At 38.5% G+C, this 22,423-nt stretch overlaps 1 protein-coding gene across 1 annotated transcript; it reads left to right on the top strand.

Annotated features, from left to right (window-relative positions):
- The first annotated feature begins 10,476 nt into the window (after positions 1-10,476).
- OR4D2 (olfactory receptor family 4 subfamily D member 2) lies at positions 10,477-12,243 on the top strand. The gene has a single exon (XM_005583817.3). The coding sequence runs from the start codon at positions 10,477-10,479 to the stop codon at positions 11,398-11,400; it is 924 nt and encodes a 307-aa protein (XP_005583874.3). The 3' UTR covers positions 11,401-12,243.
- Positions 12,244-22,423: the final 10,180 nt, after the last annotated feature.

Genomic DNA, 22,423 nt, shown 5'->3' with positions numbered 1-22,423 from the left:
GACTTGGTGAAAATGGAGTTGCCAAACAGCCCATTAAGCTCCCTGATATTTCACCTTCCTCTCCATCTCTCCCCTCCCTCCAGTATGCCGTTACCCCTTTGAAAGGATGCCTTGTACAATTTTATATATTTTATTGAAGAATTATTATCTCTTATTCTGACTTAAATTAAACATTTGTTTTATTGCAAAAAGAAAAGAAAAGAAAGTTATCTCACTTTTAGCATTGTCTAAATAGTTCCCCAGAAGGCATTTGCCCTTTGTTTTTGTTCCTTCTTTACTAAATACTCCTTGGATAATCTTCACACTGTGCTACTTAGCTGAAATGGCTTAAATATGTCCCCTTCAGAATTTAGGTATTGAAATTTAATGGTCAATGTGATGGTGTTAAGAGGCGAAGCCTTTAAGAGATGATTAAGCCATGAGGCTTCCTCCCTTATTAATGGGATTAAGGCCTTTATAAAAGAGATTTCATGCAACATTAGGCTCGCTAGCCCTTTGGTCTTCTGCCATATGAGGACACAGCATTCCTCCCCTCTGGAGGATGCAGCAACAAGCTGTCATCTTGGAAGCAGAGAACAGGCCTCACCAGACAACCGAACCTGTTGGCACCTTAATCTTGGACTGTCCAGCCTCCAGAACTGCAAAAGAATAAATTTCTGTTCTTTACAAATCATGCAGTCTGTGGTATTTCATTATAACCACACAAACAGATTAAGACATTACTCAACACAATCTTTCCATCATTTGTATAGTATGGCTGAGAGGAGGATGGCATAGTATAATTGAGTGACCAAGGCCAGAGAGGGCAGGGCCATGCCTACTAGTGTTCCAAATCTGGGGTAGTGAATTCAGTTCCAAGGCTACTACTTCATGTGTTTCTGCTTTTCTCTTTAAGTGGAATGAGAGCTTCTTGAGGGCAGGTGCTATGCATTATTCATCTTTAAATCCTCCCAGCACCTGAAGGGTACCTGACAGAGAGAGGAAGTATTTTTACTTTTTTCTTTTTTTAACATTTTTCCGGCTTCCTATACTTTCCTTCTGTCAATTTCTGTATATTTATTTCTTCCATCTTCCTTGGGGTGTGCATCATTTTGTAAAAGTCTGAGGCAATGTGTAATATGGACCCAAAGTTAAGAAAATAATGCAGAAGCTTTTTGTTCCCCCTTCTCTCCCAACAACCATCCTATCCAAGAAATGAAAGTCAGAGACCAGGTGCGGTGACTCACGCCTGTAATCCCAGCACTTTGGGAGGCCGAGGCGGGTGGATCATTTGAAGTCAAGAGTTTGAGACCAGACTGACCAACATGGTGAAACCCGTCTCTACTAAAAATACAAAACATTAGCCAGGCATGGTGGTGGATGCCTGTAATCCCAGCTACCCAGGAGGCTGAGGCTGGAGAATCGCTTGAACCCAGGAAGTGGAGGTTTCAGCCAAGATCATGCCACTGCACTTCAGCCTGGGCAACAAGAGCGAAATTCTGCCTCAAAAAAAAAAAAAAAAAAAAAAAAAAAGAAAGAAAGAAAGAAAGAAAAGAAAGTCAGAGGCTCTTCCTGGTTTCTCTTGAAGCCATCATGGCAACTCTGAGTCTATCCTTTCACTTCTTCCTCCTTGTTTCCATTTCACACATTTCTCCATATTCACACTCAACCTTTGGAAATGAGAGGAGGGTAAAATGGACTCTGTCTTATTTGATCTCTGTGGCCCCTTAGAATGGCATTTTCCTCTTTCACGTTAAGATCCTTTAAATATCAAATGATACTTTTCACATCCTCCAATTTGTCTCTTCTCCACGTGCAACGTCTGCCTTCCTATAGTTGTTCCTCTTGTGACAGGTTTGCTGATTCCACCACCCCAGGCATCTCTTCTGTATTTACTCTTATATGACAACATCCCTCTTAAGGTGTGATGCTCACCATATGACACTGCTGCACTGGGCTGTAATTTCTCCGGGAAAAAAATTATTTTCTCCTCTGAAACATACATCCATAACAATGCTTTTAGCTGCAAGTAGCATAATAACCAAGTGACAGTGGCTTAACTAGAGAGGAAATTATCTCATTTAAATAGAAGACTAAAGGATAAACAATTCCAGAGTTGGTTAATTCAGTAACTTAAATATTTTAGGGCTCTGGGTTGGCTGCTCTTCAATTCCTTGCCTTTTCTCTCATGGTAGCCATATGGCTGTCAAAGCTTCAGGCATCACACCTTTATTTCAAATAATTCAGCGAGAAGGATAACAAAAGGCATCCATGTGCTGTTTTTTCTTCTTACCAGGGGTGAAAAGAACCACACCAGCAGAATTATCATATGACCCAGTTGACCAGAACTGCATCATATTGTCACCCCAACCTGCAAAAAGGAATGGGAAGGTGAATGTCTGTTTTCTTCAGCCAGGAAAAAGGGATTGGGAATGGCAATCAACAGTGTCTGCCATGTAGGTGTAAGCCCCTGGCAGCATGAAGACACACAATTGGCTTGAGTGAAAAATCTTGTTGATAAGAAAACTCTGTCATGGGCAGTGAGCATAAAATCAAATGACTAGAGAAGGTGACAAGTAACATGAATAAGTTAAGTGGGCCCAGTGCAAACTAACGGGTACTGGAGGTCCTCATCCTGATAAAAGAGGAAATCCTACTTCAAGTCTTCTCTCCGACCCTAATGCAGAATTCCAATACTTAAGTTCTTACAGAAAAATTGGAAGGATTTTACTTGGAGATACCAAACAGCCCCAAATAAATAGTCCCAGGCTATTTTCTCCAATTGACAAAACAGCTGACATGATAATCCTAGGAGAGGCCTTCGAGTTCTCAAGCCCTACTCAGGTACATAGTGCTTGCAATCAGCATTTTAGTGGTTTGATTTTAAATACCAATGTTTAGCTGGAGACCACTAGGCAGATGAAGAAAATTTCCAATATAAAAGGCAGACACAAAAACAAAACAAAACTGAAAAAAAGAGAAGTCCAAGTAAACAGAAGAAATTCAAATAATAGAAGAAAACTTTCTAAGTTTTTACAAATTTAACTTTATATTTTGAGGTAACTGTAGATTTACTTGAAGCTGTAAGAAATAATAGAGATCTCCTGTACTCTTTACCCAGGTTCTTTCAATGGTAACTGCCATGTGCTAAATGTTTATGTCTCCCCAAAATTCCTGTGTTGAAACCTAATCCCCAGTGGAATGGTATTTGGAGGTGGGGCCTTTGGTAGACGATTAGGTCATGAGGGCAGGGGCCTTATGAATGGGATTGGTGCCCTTATAAAAGAGTCCCTGGAGAGCTCCCTTGCTTCTTTGCCATGTGAGGACAGTGAGAAGACAGCTGTCCATAAGCTAGAAAGTGGACTTTGATGAGGCGCCAAATCAGCCAGCATCTTGTCTTGGACTTCCAAGCCTTCAAAACTGTGAGAAATAAATTTCTGTTGTGTATAAGCCACCCAGTCTATGGTGGGCTGTTATAGCAGTGCAAACACGTTAAGGCAGAAATAGCTTACAAAACTATAGTATGATATCACAAGGATATTAACATTGATACAGTCAAGACACAGAACAGGAAACGTTTTAAAATCCTATCATTAATATCCAGAAAAGATAAGTCATTGTATTTGCAAAACAAGATTAGGATGCTATTTTAGAAAGGTACAATAAGAGGATGAGAAAAAAATTCTTGGAAATTAAAGATATGTTTGTGGTATATTGTATTTTTCTAAGATGACCACATCAATATCTTCCATTTCACATGCTCTTCGTTACAATATGAATTTCACATTTTTTAAATTGAGAAGTGGGATCTTTGTTTCCTACCCTTGAATCTGGAAGGGCTTGTGATCTTGGTGAAAGTGTCACCATGTAATCTCTGAGGACAGGTCGTAGAAGGCAATACAGACTCCAGTTAATTCTCTTTGGAATGCCCACTCTTGGGAGCAAGCTACTATGCTAGGAAAAAACCCAAGTAGCCACATGGAGAGGCCATTTGCATTTCTATTAATATCTTGATGGACCGGCATTTGTCCCCAGGTAGGTTTTTCAAGAAAGATTTATGAGAACTATATTTTCTGAATTAAATGAAACTATTTATCTGTTGTCTTTATATATAAATGACAATTTCACTGAATAAGCATCTTTGGATAATACTTTTTATTTTTCTCAGGTCCTTGTAGATGTTGTTCTTCTGTTTTCTCGGGCTATTGAGAAGTTGAAGCCAGCCTTCTTCTTATAGACGGGTTCATCTTTTACCATGGCAGCTTTTAGGATTCTTTCTTTATCTTTGGAGTTCTGTAACTTTATTCAGTTCTGTTGTAGCATGGTTGATATTTATCACATTTCCTGGCACAGAGTCTGCCTTTTCAATCTATTGATTCCATTTATTTCATTTTCAGGAATATTTTCTTGAATTAACGTCTTTGGATATTTTTTGCTCTAATTATTTATATGTCTTCTTCAAGGACATCCAAGTATTAATTAAACTGATATTCTTTGTCTATATTTCATGTACAAACATATATACACACACTTCTTACTGATCCTTTTAAACGTGTACACTTTTCCATTCATTTTGTTTAGTTCTCTTAAACCTGTCTTTCAGATATCTTACTGTATTTTAAGCAGTGACTATTCTCATTTTCACTGTTTCCATTTTTTTGTGATGATTTTATTTTCTTCCTATTCTTTTTTTCCTAATCTCTGCCAGTTAAATTTTCCATTTCTGTTTTCATACTGTCATTTATTTCTTAAGATTTAATTATTCTGCTCTCAGCTCTTAATAGATAGAAGTTTGATTCATTTTTTCCTGAGTTATCTACATTATTGAAAAACTCATCAATAAAAATTTTCTTCTCTATTCTGTTCTGTGCTCTTCACCTGCCTGCTTTCCTCCTTTTTGACTTATTTTTTATAGACTCTGCAAGTTGCTTTTTAATTGTTACACGTTCTTAAAGAAGCAATTTAACTAGTTATGTGTTAAAATAAAAAGTGGTGGTGATGATAGTGAAGACAGGCCAGGAAGTGCTCTGGTTAATTGTCCTGGGCTCACAGCGCAGCGCTAAACACTGAATGATAGAGGCGTGTGTGTGTGTGTGTGTGTGTGTGTGTCTGTGTGTGTGTGTGTGCGAATTTAGCCTATCTCTTCAGCTGGTAAAGATCAGCAGCTGCAGGGGTGCCCATAGCCCACAGTTTCTCTATCTTAGTGGATAGTGCAGTTGTAAATGTGACATAAGCCCAGCCTCTCAACCCCTTTTTGGTGTTACATATCACTTAAGGAAGCTCTTGCAGCCAGCCTGTGTGCCCGGATCTGGTCCATCCACACAAAGGTGGTTGTTTTATCTTTCATCGTATACCACCTACTTAGGAGCCAACTCTGCCAGCATTGTCCAGGAGTTGTCGTGGGCAGAAGCCTCTCTCTCTTCACAGTACTTGATAGTCCTTCACGGTCCATTTTGGGTTTTGTTGTCATCTGAGTTGTAAACATGTCTTAATTTTATTGCAGGTGGGATTTCTGTTTCCACTGAGGAAGAAAAAAAGAAAAACCTTTGTTTTCTTATAACCGGAAGTCATTTATTCATTTAATTTTTTTAAAGTTGTCTTGGGCCACTTTTTAGTTTATAAAAATCTTACTTTTATATGATTCAGAATATCAATTCTAAAAGTAATAAGCAGCACAGAAAAGCTGCTTATAATCTACAACACTGACACAAAGGGAAGGAATATAAGTAAAATTTCTTCCAGATTTATCTTACACATGGTTATTCCACAACACCAGGTGCTTAATTGAATTTGTTGAATATGCACCCATTAAAATGAATGTGGCTATATTTATGAGAATTTATGCCTTTAAGGCATCTCTTGCTGAGGCTATGTTCTCTGGGGGAGGGAGAGGGAGAGAAAGAGAGAGAGAGAGAGAGAGAGAGAGAGGCATTTATTGCAAGGACTTGGCTTACATGATATGAAACTGGCTAGCCAAGTATGTAATCTGTAGGGCAGGCCATCAGCTGAAGTTGCTGTCTACATGCAGAATTTTCCTCCTTCAAGGAAACCTCAGTTCTTCTCTTTAGTTCTTTCAACTGATTGAATCAAGCATACCCAGATTATCTGGGATAACCTCTTTACTTAAAGTCAACTGATTATAGACATCAATTATATCTACAAAATACCTTCATAGCAACACCTAGATGAGAGTTTGATTGAATAACTGGGAACTATCGCCTAATCAAGTTGACACATAACACTGACCATCACAAAGGGAGAATGATTAATTATCAATGATGCTGGGCTTCCTGCATGAGAATTTACATGATGTTTCTTCTACATGTGTCCTGTATCCATTTAATGGCTTGACATTATAATAGTAGCTAAGTCTGACAAACATTTATTTTCTTAAGAATGTGATACATATGGAAATAATTTTCTCAGCTCAATTTTCCATGACTGAGTCTTCAGCATAATTACTCCATCCAGGCCATTCATACACTGGCAACTATTATATTGGCTAGTGGTTACAGTAAAAATGAGCTTTGATGGACCTTTTACACACCTACAGGTACCTTGACTGGGGAAATACATAAACTGGAATCTACCAGGTCTCTATTACTGAAAGCTAAATTGGAATCATAAAGAATTAATCCAGGTAATTCAGAATCACCCATCTGAGAGTCAATAACATTAACAAGGCCTGCCCATTCCCACCATCAATCTAGACTACTTTTCTGAGTAGCTCAATTTTAAAGTGGACTAAAGCTCCAAATAATGGGAAGAATTTGTGATTTTTTAAAATTGACATCTCTTGTATGTATAAGAACTTCACATCGTGCTCTTATCCCCAGAGGCAGATTCTTTATTTTGCCAAGTATAGACATTTGCAATGAAAGAATTCAGATCAACCTGAGAACCTCATGTGGATCAGAGAGCTGTAAGAAATCACACAGATTTTATAGCACATCAAGGTTACAATGTTGGTTAATTCCAATTTTTAATCAGTTTCTCATAATTAGAAAATATATGGGTTTCTTGTGCCAATCCTTGTATTAAAGGGAGTAATAATTGACATGTGAAGAATGCAAGCACTTTGTAGATGGTGTGAGTATAGTTGATATGGGTAGTGAATCAACTGTGAGGGCATGGTTGACAAGATGAAGAACAAGATTTATGGGGTAATTAAGTTTTCATTTTAGTATACAAACATTTTCCCATCCATGACATTGCCTATGTAAACATCAATTCAGTTTAAAAGGAGAAGAAATCAAACTAGTTACCTTAACGACTCCACAAAAGAGAACTGTCCGTTGTGCTGATGAGTAAGTCATTGGTTCTCAATGTCCGGTCCCTGGAACAGATGCATCAGCATTATCCGAGAACTTGTTACAAATGCAAATTCTTGGTCTTACCACTGATGTACTGAATGAGAAATTCTGGGCTGGGAACACAAGTCTGCCTTTTAACAAGGCCTTCAGGTAATTCTCTCAAGGGTAAGAGTCACTGGTCTAAGAAATAGGTTCTTCTAAAACTTTCAGAGTCTCCCTTTTTTTGAAGACCCTCTCGTCCTTTTGGATCTTGGCATGAATATTATCCATTCCTCAGATCTCTAAAATTTTCAATGTGCTTGGTACTTTGGGTCCCCCAAGGAAGACCTCTCAAAGAGTGTGCGCTTTTGAGACATTTAGAAACTTTTTAACAACTCCCATTGCTCCCTTGGCCCCAGTGATAATCAGCACAGCTCAGCTTCCTGAGCCCTGTCCAATAGTTTCTCCCCAAGGATATTCCCCCTTCCCCTGGGGTCTCACTCATGGTATTATACATGAAATAAGGGCAGGGGCTAGGAAACTGTGAGGCTGAAGCAAAGGATCTCCAAGAAGATGTAGGCTGAAGCGCCATTCTGGGCTAAAGGGAGGTGAGAGACCAGTGTTTCCTCAGCTGCACATAGATCAGCTATAAGAAAGATCTTGCAACACCCACTAGAGGGTGGGAGTAATAAACAAGTGACATAGACCTGATGGTAGTAAGTCTAAAGGATCAGCAGAGACTCAAGAAAAACTGCAGGGGGGATGTGATGTTGAAAACAGATGCCTCTGGTTACATATGAATGCTTTCCTAAGCTTTTCCAAAGCACAGAATTTTCCCTATGAGACTTAGAGGGAGGATGCTCACAGCAAAGGATATCAAGGATGAGGAAAATCACAAGATTCTCAACATTGTCATATAAAACAAAGTCACATTTACCTGCTAATATATTAAGTTGGTGAACATTTCTGAGCAAGTGCTAAATCAGAGATGCTGTCATAGACTCTGGGCTTACTAAGTTATTTAATTTGCAATCTAGTTAAATGGAGCAATAGAAAAAATGATAAATGCTATAATGGAGGTATTTATCAAATGCTATTGGAACACAGAGAAATGAGGAATTAATTCTGCATGAGAGAAATGGGGGGAGGAGTCAAAGGGAAAGTGATATTTCTCTTACTGCCTCTAGGTTGAGAAGGTAGCAAAAGGCATTTCAGGAAACAGGATTTATTACCAAAGATATGAAAATAATAAAGTAGACTGCCTACACAGAAGCTATGAATTCTTTGAACAGCAGTCGGTTCCTCGGTTATAGTGATACTGATTAGAAAGGTATAGGGAGGCTATATTTTACAGTCTTGTATGAAATGCTGAGAGAGAGTTGCATGCACATATGTAGGTACGTTCTTCCACCCTGAGTTTATCCACAAAGCATTTTAGGTGGCTTCTGAGAGTTTGAGTTTTAAGCTGTGAGCCAATCAAATATTATAACTAGGAGGAATATGACCACGTCTGAGTCAGAGAGGTCTCATGGACAGCTGTGTAGAAGGTGTCCTGGAGTGGAAGTAAACTGAAGGAGCAGAATAAGATTAGAACAACCTCTAATACTGTAGATAATAGATTGCAATAGGCCAGGTAAGAGAGGGTAGGAGAGATTGAGACAGGGCAGGGGGAGGGAGGAGACCACTGACCCCCTACCCTGTCACCCTCCATCTTCTTCTTTTCTTTCCTTTTTTTTTTTTTTTTTTTGTATGTTTGTTTGTTTTTGTTTGTTTGTTTGAGACAGAGTCTCACCCTGTCGCCCAGGCTGGAGTGCAGTGGCATGATCTCTACTCACTGCAATCTCCAACTCCCAGCTTCAAGCGATTCTCTTGCCTCAGCCTCCCAAGTAGCCAGGATTACAGGTGTGTGCTGCCATACCCAGCTAATTTTTTTGTATTTTTAGTAGAGACAGAGTTTCACCATGTTGACCAGGCTGGTCTCAAACTTCTGACTTCAAGCGATCCACCCGCCTCAGCCTCCCAAAGTTCTGGGACTATAGGTATGAGCCACCTCACCCAGCTCCTCCATCTTCTTCTGTCCCGTTAGTCCCATTTTCTCCATCTCCCCAGCACTTTTCCACTTCCCCTACCTTCACTTGCTCTATTTCTTCATCTCCCTTTATTCCTTTGTCTATTTCTATTTGTTTTCTTTCAACAACTTCCTTTGTCTCCCACCCTTGGATTCAGTAACATCTTGTAAAATTCCTGTTTCATTCAGAAGCTGAGTCCCCTTAATACAATATTCATCATCTGTTTCCCAATCCAATGACTCTCCCTCTCTTTTCTCCCTCTTGTCGCAGCATACACACCACATATGCCTCACTCATAAGGGGCTGCCCACTGTGATGGGCAGGAGAACTACTGGATGTCTCAGGCATCCAGCTGCATCCAGTGTCTTCCTTGTGCTGAACTTGTACACCCGATAGCTATTCACCCACCCAGCAGTCAACACCACGTGCTTTTTAAGGTTGACTATCATTAAGAATGGGTACTGCAGGGTGCAAATAAATTGTGAGATCCAGATATAGCCTCTGGACTTAATAGTTGAATTGTGGAGGGAAAAAATAGACACAGGAAAATCCATTAACATGATGATGTGTTAAATGTCATGTGAAAAATAATTGGCAAAGAATCTTAGTGGAGACTGGAAGAGAGGGTATCTTTAGATTAAGAGAATTCACAGAGGTGAGTAATTGCCATTGATTATTCCATGCACCGTTTTAGGAACTTTTAATCTATCATTCTACTTAAGCCCTCAGAAAATTCTATAAAGCAGGTATTTTTATTTCTACCTTACAAATGTGAAAACTGAGGCCCAGAAAGATTAAGTAAGTTACTCATGGTCAAATCACAATGAAACAAAAGACCTGAAATTTGACTTCAGATGTATCTGACTCCAAGTGTCTTCCCACCACTATATGAATCTTTGAAAGGCAGGTTGCATATATTTCTGGATGACGTTAAGATTTCAGGAATGTGTATCCCAGCACCTACCTATAAACTCCCCAGAGACAGGACGGCACCTAGTATCATAGTCTACACATAGGATGCTCATCATATGGGCCCAAAACCTTGGTTCTGAGCCCCTGAGCCCTGAAAGGGAAAGTAGTGACTTCATGGATCTGTGTCTGTGGTTCATTTTCTTTAGGAGTATGGAGAAAACCCCATGGAACAAGGGAACCTCACATGGGCATCAGATTTTGTCTTCCTGGGGCTCTCACAGACTCGGGAGGTCCAGCGTTTCCTGTTTTTTATGTTCCTGTTTGTCTACATCACCACTGTTATGGGAAACATCCTTATCATCATCACAGTGACCTCTGATTCCCAGCTCCACACACCCATGTACTTTCTGCTCCGAAACCTGGCTGTCCTAGACCTCTGTTTCTCTTCAGTCACTGTGCCCAAAATGCTAGTGGACCTCCTCTCTGAGAAGAAAACCATCTCCTACCAGGGCTGCATGGGCCAGATCTTCTTCTTCCACTTTTTGGGAGGTGCCATGGTCTTCTTCCTCTCAGTGCTGGCCTTTGACCGCCTCATTGCCATCTCCCGGCCCCTCCACTATGTCACCATCATGAACAGTCAGCTCTGTGTGGGGCTGGTGGTGGCCGCCTGGGTGGGAGGCTTTGTCCACTCCATTGTCCAGCTGGCTCTGATGCTCCCACTGCCCTTATGTGGCCCCAACATTTTGGATAACTTCTACTGTGATGTTCCCCAAGTACTGAGACTTGCCTGCACTGACACTTCCCTCCTGGAGTTCCTCATGATCTCCAACAGTGGGCTGCTGGATGTCATCTTGTTCTTCCTCCTCCTGACCTCCTACTTGTTCATCCTGGTGATGCTGAGGTCACATCCAGAGGAGGCAAGAAGGAAGGCAGCTTCCACCTGCACCACCCACATCATTGTGGTTTCCATGATCTTTGTTCCAAGCATTTACCTCTACGCCCGGCCCTTCACCCCATTCCCTATGGACAAAGTTGTGTCCATCGGCCACACAGTCATGACCCCCATGCTCAATCCCATGATCTATACCCTGAGGAACCAGGACATGCAGGCAGCAGTGAGAAGATTAGGGAGACACTGGCTGGTTTGACAGTGACAAAGGTAGGTTGCTTCTCTTTGGCTTTGTCTTCCCTTTGTGAAGTGGAGAGGGAGCTACTACATCTGCTGTCTTCATAGTGTGTTGAGAGTCATCGTAGCAGGGAATGAATTTTGAAACTAAGCAACTTCGTGTTTTAGGAAAAAAGAAAGGATCCTCTCTGGTGGTTAAGGTTTGTGATAAAGAGTTTTAACACACGCGCAACAATGAAAATTGTTCACACGGCCCCTGAAAACCACGCCCTCCTTTTTCCCTTCTTGGTAGACAGTTTCCTGTCGACAGCATTTCCCCTGTGAGAACATTTCTGTTTTCAGTATTTTGAGCCCTCTTCCCAATACTCCCTTTTGGTGTGAGTCTGGGTTGTTGGGAACAGCACAGATTTGGAGGCTTAAGCTCTAAATTAGAGGCCCTGACCCATCATTGACCAAACTGATGACTTTGAATAAGCCGCCCAGCTTCTCTTGGCCTCATGGTTTCTCCCTCACGAAACTTTCTTAAATTAGTATCTGTCCCTAAAATATTCTAGGTTTGTTATGAGATTCAAAACAAAAAATTTTATGATAAAACAACGAATAAATCATATAACTATATGTTATCTTCTAAGCTTTTAAAAATGACTGTATTTTATTTTCAAATATGAAATTATTGAGTATTCAAGCTTTATGTCTCTATATTTACATTTTAATGTAATATACTAATTGTAAATAAAAGATCATGGGGAATGCCTGCACATTATGAAACATTATGTCATTATGTATGAATGCTCATGTATACACTACACAACTCAAGAACCAGTAGTTACCAATAACTTGCATTCACTTGTATTGTCCTCTCTATTACGTTCACCTGGATTCCTATCCAGAGGAAATCACTCTCTTGAATTTCATGTTTATCATTTCATTGCTTGTATAAAATGGTTTTATCACATTTTTTATAAAAACAGTATATTGTTTTGCTACTTTGGAGTTTTATAAAAATTTCATACTGTACATAATATTCTGGGATTTGCTTTTTTCACTCCACGTTTTGTTTCTAAGCTCCACATGTTCATGTTTGGCTGTAATTCATTCATTTGCTCTGCTGTAGAATATTTCACCGTCAGAATAAACTTATTTGGGTTGTTTCCAGGTTTTGGCTACTGGAGAGTGCTTTTTTTGTTGTTGTTGTTTCCTTTGAGATGAAGTTTCACTCTGCTGCCCAGGCTGGAGTGCAGTGGTGCGATCTCAGCTCACTGCAGCCTCTGCCTCCCAGGTTCAAGTGATTCTCCTGCCTCAGCCTCCCTAGTAGCTGGGATTACAGGCGCTCATCACCACACCCAGCTAATTTTTGCATTTTTAGTAGAGACAGGGTTTCTCCATGTTGACCAGGCTAGTCTCAAACATCTGACCTCAAGCCATCCGCCCACTTCAGCCTCCCAAAGTGCTGGGATTACAGGTGTGAGTCACCGCACCTGGCCCAAAGAGTGCTTTTCAAAAACTTCCTCTAGTTGTTTCTAGTTGCTATGTTGAAGTGTTCTGGTTCGTATACTTGAAAGAGGAATTGTTAAGGCATGAGGTCTTCAAAGATTTAATTTTACAAAATAGTGCCAAATAGTTTTCCAAAGTTGTAGTACCATATTACAAGTTCATCAGCAGTTTACGTGTTCTCATTGATTCACACCCTTCTAACAATTGATATTGTGAGACCTCGTAATTTTTGCCAATTTAGTGAGTAAAAAATGATATTTCATTGTAGTTTTAATTTGCCTTTCTCTATTCTCTAATATTTCTTTCCATGTTTTTATTGTATTCTGGTTTCTCATGAATGTCATTTGTTCATTTTTCTATTGGCTTTTTCTAATTGATGGGGGAGTTCTTATATAATTTAGTGACTAATCTACTGTCAGTTATATTTATTACAATACCTTTTCCCAGTTTGTGGTTTGTCTTCTCTATTTGTGGCATTAATTTTAATGTAATCAGACATATCAATATTTTATTTTAGTATAAAATATTATTGGGGTCTAATTTTAAGAAGTTGTTTCTTACCCAGAGGGCATAAAGATATTCTTCTACACAATTCTTAAATTTTACTTAAGAAAATTTAACTTTTTTAACTTAAAAAATCTCAAATTTACAAAAAAATTGCAAATATAGTATAAAGTACATTTTTTTCCCTGAAGGTATGAGGGTAAGTCAACAGTCTGACACCCACCACTCAATACTTTAATGTACATTTTCTGAAAAGACATTTTTCCTACAATACTGCCATGTAGTCATCAAAATTGTTACAGTGTCAATACATTACTAGTATCCAGTCTTCAGATCCTATTCTAGTTTGGTCAAATGTCCCAGTAAAGTCTTTTACAGAGAGAGAATTTAGTTCAGAATTATTTGTCGCATTTAGTAGTCATAACTCTTTAGATTCATTTAGCCTTGAAAGGGTTTCTTTTGAAATTTGATAACCTTGGCACTTTCAAAGATTACAGATAAGTTATTTTGTAAAATGTTCTTCAGTTTAGGTTTGTCTTATGTTTTACGATGATTGGATTTTGCCGATGCATCTTTGTCAGGGATATCACAGAAATTACGCAGTGTTTTTCTCATTGCATCCTATGAGGTATGTGCTTTTGCTTTGTGCCATGACTGATGTTTCATCCCTTTGGTTACTAGACTAAAGAAATGTTAGGCTTCTTACCTGTTAGGTGACTCATTTTCCCTTGGATATTAGTAAACGTTTTGTGGGTAAGTACTTGGAGACTATCTGGTTTCTTATCAGTTTCCATTTATTTATTTACTTACTTATATCTGTACAAACTCATGTGCTCCTCTTTTCGTCATCGAGTTATAATCCATTATTATTATTTATTTTGTTGCCCAATATGTCCCAGGTGTTGCCAGTAGGAGTCTCTTCAACTTGGCTTCTGTGTTCTTTTTACTCTTTTAACACTTCCTTACTTTGTGACACAATGAAATGTCTCATGCTTACTTTCTGTGCTCCTGGTCTGGAATGAATGATTTCTCTAAACAGTCCTGGTTCCTTTTAGTGGAGAATGATATTTAGAAGTCAATATCTAGGTGCCGAATGTGCTCATTGCTATGTATCTATCCACACACGTGTGCACATGAACATACATTAACACGATCAATCTATATTTATTTTCTCTAGCTATGTAATTTTTTTTTTTTTTGAGATGGAGTTTTGCTTTTGTCACCCAGGCTGGAGTGCGATGGTGTGATCTTGGCTCACTGCAACCTCTGCCTCCTGGGTTCAAGCGATTCTCCTGCCTCAGCCTCCCGAGTAGTTAGGATGACAGGTGTGCACCACCACGCCCAGCTAATTTTTGTATTTTTAATAGAGACAGGGTTTCACCATGTTGGCCAGGCTGGTCTCGAGCTCCTGACCTCAGGTGATCTGCCCGCCTTGGCCTCCCAAAGTGCTCAGATTACAGGCGTGACCCACTGCACCTGACCCTCTCTATGTAGTGTTAACCATATGTTCACAGAGATACTTCCAATTCCAGTCCAACACCACAGAATTCATTCTGCTTTCCACTTTCTACACATAACTCCTTTCTCTGGTGGTGAGCAAGCTGACTCCCATAATTCTTAATATCTTTATTTTTTAGATGAAATTCACGCAAAAATAACCACTTTCAAGTGTATAATTCAGTGGCCTTTAGTATTTTCACAATGTTGTACAACCATCACCCCTATCTAGTTCCAAAACATTTTTGCCACTTCTAAAGAAAACCCCATACTCTTTAAGCAGTCCCCTACCTCCACTTCTTGGGTCCTGGAAGCCACTAATCTGCTTGCTTTCGATTTTTATGGATTTATCTGTTCTGGACATTTCATGTAAATGGAATCATATAGTATGTGACATTTTGTGCCTGGCTTTTTTTTTTTACTCTGCATAGTGTTTAATAAGGTTAATCTACATTGTAGCATGTATCAATACTCCATTCCTTTTCATAGCTGAATAATATTCCACTATATGAATATATCACATTTGGTTTATCCATTCATCTGTTGAATGACATTTGGGTTGTTTTTATCTTTAACCTGGTGTGAACAGTGCTGCTACTAACAATTGTGTACAACTGTTTGAGTGCCTGTCTTCAAATCTTTTAGGCATAGATCTGGTACTGGAACTGCTGAGTCATATGGTAATTCTGCAGTTAACTTGTTGAGGAAGTGCCAAACTTTTTCCCTCATGAGCTGCACCATGTTTCATTACCACCAGTAATGCATTAAGGTTCCGATTTCTTCACATCCTTGCTAACACTTGTTATTTTTCATTATTATTATGATTATTACAGGTTGAACATCCCTAATCCAAAAATCTAAAATCCAAAATGCCCCAGAATTTGAATTTTTTTGAGTACCAACATGACACCCCAAGTGGAAAATTCCACTGGCCTCATGTGATGGGTCACAGTCAAAACTTCATTTCGTGCACAAAATTATTAAAAATCCTTTGTAAAATTACCTTCAGGCTATTTGTATAAGGTATATGTGAAAAATACATTTTGTATTTAGACTTGAATCTAAATTGTATTTAGACTTGAATCTAAATATCTATTCCTAAGATATCTCATTATGTATGTGCAAATATTCAAAAATCCAGAAAAACTTTAAATCCAAAACACTTTTCATGGTTGGGATCTTCTGATCCCAATAAGGGAATCAGAAGAAATTAAAGACCTAAACAAATGGAAAGACATCCCATGTTCATTGATTGGAACACTTAATATTGTTAAGATGGCAGGACTCCCTAAAGCAACCTACAGATTCAGTGGAATCACTATCAATTCCCAACAGCATTTTTTTGTTTTGTTTTGTTGGGATAAGGGATACTCAACCTATATTATCATTATCATTATTATTACCACCCTATTGGGTGTGAAGTGGTTGGTATCTCATTATGGTTTTTATTTCCATCTTGCTAATTACTAATGATGTTGAGCATCTTTTCATGTGTTTGTTGGCATTTGTCTACTTTCTTTAGAGAAATGTCTGTTCTAGTCCTTTGCCCATTTAAAAAAATTGGGTTGTTTGTCTTTTAGTTGTTGATTTGAAGTGTTAATTATGTATTCAGAATATTTAACCCTTATTGGATATTGATTTACAAATATTTTCTCCCATTCTTTATGTTGTCTTTTTACTTTCTTGATAATGTTCTTTGATAAACAAAAGTTTAAATTTTGATGAAGTCCAATTTATCTATTATCAATTTTGTTGCCCATGCTTTTTATATCATATCTAAGAATTCATTGTGAAATCCATGTTCATGAAGATATACCCTTATGCTTTCTTCTAAGAGTTTTATAGTTTTAGTTCTCATATTTAGGCCTTTGAACCATTTTAAGTTAATTTTTGTACGTGGTGTGAGGTAGTGGCTCAAATTTATTCTTTTGCATGTGGATGTCCAGTTGTTCCAGCACCATTTGTTGAAGAGACCATTTTTCTCCCATTGAATGATTTTGTCACTCTTGTCAAATATCAATTAACCATAGACTTGTGAGTTTATTTTTGGACTGTCAATTGTATTTTAATGGTCTACATACCTATCCTTGTGCTAGTACCTCACTGCCTTTATTACTGTAGCATTACAGTACACCTTGAAATAGGGAAGTGTGAGTCCTCCAACTTTGTGGTTCTTCTTAAGATTAGTTTATCTGTTCTGAATTCCTTACAATTCCATATGAGAGTTAGGATCATGTTTCCAATTTCTGCAACAAAACAAAACAAAAAAATGCTGTTGGGAATTGATAGTGATTCCACTGAATCTGTAGGTTGCTTTAGGGAGTCCTGCCATCTTAACAATATTAAGTGTTCCAATCAGTGAACATGGGATGTCTTTCCATTTGTTTAGGTCTTTAATTTCTTTCAGCACTGTTTTGTAGTTTTCAGTGTACAAGTCTTACTCCTCCTTGGTTAAATTTATTGTGACTGTTTTATTATTTTTTTATGCTACTGTAAATTGAATCACTTTTTAAATTTCCCTTTTTGGATTATTCATGGCTAGTGTATAGAAACATAACTGATTTTAGCATGTTGATCTTATATGCTAAATATTTGCAGAATGTTTTTATTAGCTTTTTGTTTTCTTGTGGATTCTTTGGGATTTTCTACATGTAAAATTATGTCATCAGCAAATAGATAAAGTTTTACTTCTTCCTTTCTGATGTGGATGCCTTTGTTATCTTTTTCTTTCTTAATTGCTCTGGCTAGAACTTTGAGTATAATGGAATAGAACTTGAATACAACTGGCAAAAGTGGGCATCCTTGTCTTTTTCTTGATCTTAAGGGGAAATCTTTCAATCTCTTTCTCTTTTTTGTGTGTGGAATTTCTTTTTCCACTATCCACATTCAACCCATTTGTGTCTTTGGATCTAGTGACTCTCTTATAGACAGCACATAGTTGTACCATGTTTTTTTTTTTTTCCAATCTGTTCTCTATCTTTTAACATTGAGGATTTAATTTATCTATATGTAAAATAATTACTGATAAGAAAGAACTTCTTTCTGCCATTTTGCTGTTTATTTTCTGTATGTTTTATTTCTTTTCTGTTTCTCGATTCTTCCATTAATGATTTCTTTCTGTTTAATTGCTTTTGTAGTATATCATTTTTATTCCCTTTTCAGTAGATTTAAAAATCTCTTAATAATTTCCCTGTGGATTCAAATTAACATCTTATACTCATATCAATCTAGTTCGAATGAATAGCAACTCAGTTTCAGTAATATTTTAAAAAACCCTGCTCCTATGCAGTTCTAACCCCTTCCATTTATGTTGTTATTATCACAAATTACTTCTTTATGTGTTGTGTGCCCATTAACATAGATTATCATTATTGCTTTATGCATTGTCCTTTAAGTCATAAAGGGAAAGAGGAGTTACAAACTAAAATATAATTATACTGGATTTTCTGTTAACCTATATAATCTTTACCAGTGTTCTTCGTTTCTTCATATGGTTTTGACTTACTATTTAGTAGTCTTTTATTATAGCTGAAGGATTCCCTCTACCATTTTTTTACAGAGTTGGTTCACTAATATTGAGTTTCCTCAGCATTCATTTATCTGGGAATATCTTAATTTACTCTTCAATTTTGGATGACATTTTTGCCAGATATTGAATTTATATGGATAATTTTTTTTCCTCTAGAACTTTCAATGTATCATCTTATGAATCTGATCTCTGTGATGAGAAATCAGCTGTTAATCTTAGTGAGGATCTCTTGCATATGATGAGTCACTTTTCTATTGCTGCTTTCAAGATTCTTTCTGTGTTTTGTTTCCAGCACCTTGTATATTATAATGTATCTTAGTGTGGATCTCTTTGAGTTATTCTAACTAGAGTTCCTTGAGCTTCTTGGATGTGTAGATTCATGTATTTTATCACATTTGGGGAGTTGTGACCATTATTGCCTAAACTATTTTTACTGCCCCTTTCTCTCCTCTTCTTCCAGGATTCTCATTATGTGTGTGTCTTGGTATCCTTGATGGTGTCTCACAGGCTTCTTAGCCTATGTTCATTTTCCTTTATTCTTCTTTTTGCTCCTTAGACTGGATGATTTCAATTGACCTATAATATGTCTAGACTTCTGATTCCGAAATGCCAGCATAGAGCAAATTGGATTCACTCCCACATTTCCACAGAGCCAAAAACAAATATATAGCACTGAGATCTACACCAGAAACAACCCAGAGCTCAAATATAAGAGTGAGACAGTTCCTGGGGCCACAGAGAGATGAAAAAACTCCAAGCAGCTAATAGGAGAATCAGACTTCCACATCTGGGACATCTCTCCTCCCCATTCTGTCCAGCACCAAGTGCCAAAAAATCTCCTCCCAACTACAGTTTCTACACTGGAAAAACTGAAATTGAGGCCGCCCACTACCTTCCTTACCTCCTTGGGTTCCCTGGCAAGAGACCTGTTCTTGCCTTAATCCACATATAGCATCATGACTGCCTGAAAGAAGAAATGTCCCTGAAGAAAGGCAGAGAAATTCTGCTCTGTAACTCAGTCAAAGGAGACACCAACTCAGAGTTGCTGTCCAGCAGCACCATGCTGTAGGAGGCATGTTCCCCAAGTCCCCTGGGCACAAACCCCTAGCCAGCCTTCCCACACTGCCAGAATAATCTCTTTGGGATCTCCTTGACTTGAGACAGGAAGTGCTTCAACCATTTTCTAGTCCTGAGGTGAACCTGGGCTTAAGGCACCACCTAGCGCCAAATAGGAGGCAGTGACCTAGTAGTGAAGATTCAATAAACAAATGTATTCAATAAAAACCAGAACAAGCTGTACAGAGAAAACTGGAATAAATAATCCTTCAGTGCAAAGATGGATACATACCCACAAGAAACAACAGCAAACAGGAAATCATGACTTCCTCAAAAGGAAAAAGCAAAAATCCAGTCACTGATCCTAACAAAATGGTGATTTGTGAGCTCTCTGACCAAGAATTCAAAATAGCAGTTTTGAGGAAACTCACTAATCTCCAAGAAAACACAGAAAAGCAATTTAGAAATTTAACAAAGAGATCGAAATGATTCCAAAATGTCAAACAGAGATCTTGGAACTCAATTAACCTATCTTCAGGTTCATTGATTTTATTTTTATTTTTATTTTTTAAGACAGAGTCTCACTCTGTTGCCCAGACTGGAATACAATGGTGTGGTGTTGGCTCACTGCAACCGCGGTTCAAGCAATTCTCCTGCCTCAGCCTCCTGAGTAGCTGGGACTACAGGCACGTACCACCACACCAAGCTAATTTTTGTATATTTAGTAGAGATGGGCTTTCACCATGTTGGCCAGGCTGGTCTTGAACTGCTGAACTCGTGATCAACCTGCCTTGGCCTCCCAAAGTGCTGGGATTACAGCCGTGAACCACCAAGTCTAGCTGATTCTTTCTTCTACCTACTCAAAACCTGCTATTGAAACTGTCTTGTGAAATTTTCATTTCAGTTACTTTAACTGTACTTTTCAGCTCCAGACTATTTCTTATTTTAAAACAATTTCTCTCTCTTTTTTGATATTCTCTATGTAAAACATTCTTCTTCTTCCCTTTAATTCTTTATCCATAGTTCACTCTAGTTCTTTGAGAATGTTCAAGAAAGTTGCTGTAAAGTCTTTGTCTAGTTAAGTCAAATGTCTGTTTTTTCTCAGGAGATTTCTGCTAATTTCTTTTCTTCCCTTGAAAGAGCCATACTCTCTTGTTTGTTTGCATGTCTCATAATATTTTGTTGAAAACTGCACATTTTAAATATTGTAATGTGGTAGGAGTGGAAATAGTTTTCTTCCCCCTCCCTAATGTTTGTTGTTTTCCCTTGCTGTGAGTTGCAGTTGTTTGTTTAGTGACTTGTAAAACTTTTTTTGTCAAATATGACCTCTGAAATCTGTTTCCTTAGTTCATAGTCAGCTAATGATTTTACAGTAACTTTGTTAAGTGCCTGGATACAAATGATATGGTTTGGATCTGTGTCCCACGAAATCTCATGTCGAATTATAATACCCAGTGCTGGAGGTGATGCCTGGTGGGAGGTGATTAGATCATGGGGATGAATTTCTTATGAATGGTTTAGCACCATCCCTCCCTTGGTACTGTCCTTACAATAGTGTGTGAGTTCTCATGAGATCTGGTCATTTAAAAGTGTGTGGTACCTCCCTCTCACTCTCTCTTCCTCCTGCTCCAGCCATGTGAAGTGCCTGCTCCCACTTCATCTCCCACCATTATTGTAAGTTTCCTGAGGCCTCCCCAGAAGTCAAACAGATGCCAGCATCATGCTTCTTGTACAGCCTGCACAATCATGAGCCAATTAAACCTCTTTTCTTTATAAATTACCCAGTCTAAGTCTCAGGTATTTCTTTACAGCAATGTGTGAATGAACTAATACAACAAAGAAAAGAAAAAGAAAGAGAACATATTCTCCCAGTTTTTCCAGATTGGCTCTGTGTTTGGATATTCCCTCAACACTTAACAAGGATGTTTACAGCTCTGCCTTAGCCTTCACTTTCTGCTTGCATTGAGCCTAAAGATTAGCCAGAACTTATATCAAAGGACTGTCTCAAGTCTGTGCTTTCAGCCTGCCCTTATATGCAGAATGTGGCACTCTAGATTTCATAGTGTATACAGGAACTTTCCAAAGTTCTTATTCACCAAAGTATCTCTGTTCCTAACTTTTCCTCCCAAGCTTTTGGTGTGTGTTTGATTGCCCCAGCTGTAATTTTTTGCCCAGGTGGCAGAGGCTTGTTCATTTGATTTTCAGTATTTTTGAGGAATACTTTTTTATGTAGCCCCTTTTCTGGCCAGAGTGAATTCTGAGTTAGGTAAAACAAAGGCAAACTTCTCACATCAGTCCTTCAGGGAACCCCCAAACATTTCAAAACAGACAATACAATCCTAGGGAACAAGGTTCATTCTGCTCCTTCTGGAACCAGGGACTCACACCAGGAACATACATTGCCATCTTCAAGACCACCAAGCTGGGAGGAATGTGGAACAACTACAAGTTCAAAGTTTTCCTATTGTGTTTCAGTCATCTTTTGAAACAAAGTTCATTTATTTGCTATTTGACTATTTTATTTGACAATTTTCCAGAATTCAAACAAGGTTGATTCTGATCACTTCTGCTTTTTTTTGTTTTGTTGTGTTTTGTTTCTTTTTGCATTTCTATGGAGAGATGAGCCCTTGGATTCCCAGACTGCTATTTTTATGACATCACCATATTTAACATATTAATTTACTTAATTCACTTCTCTCTGTGCAACCGGTCTTTCCTAGTAGCTCCATATCTGTTTCCATTCCTTCACCAGATACTTTCTTCACTCCACTTGGGCTCTGATATCCTGCTTCAGGCCAGCACCCTTTCCAGCCACTTTTCTTACCCCACACATGCTCCAGCATCCCACATTAGGACACTTTCCATGCTCCTCCTTATTTTGCTTGAGCTCCAACACCTGATGTTCAACTGTACCTCTGTGTGGATGCATTTCTTAGCCCTCCCATGCTCTGACTCCTCATAGTGA

This window comes from Macaca fascicularis, chromosome 16 (genome assembly GCF_037993035.2).
Source record: "Macaca fascicularis isolate 582-1 chromosome 16, T2T-MFA8v1.1".
NCBI lineage: Eukaryota > Metazoa > Chordata > Mammalia > Primates > Cercopithecidae > Macaca > Macaca fascicularis.
The sequence above is the reverse complement of the archived record's forward strand: the minus strand, read 5'-3'. Positions and strand labels throughout refer to the sequence as shown.

Bases quoted from the DNA above. Each gene is read 5' to 3' on its own strand.
- OR4D2 (XM_005583817.3), top strand. From the start codon at position 10,477: ATGGAACAAGGGAACCTCACATGGGCATCAGATTTTGTCTTCCTGGGG.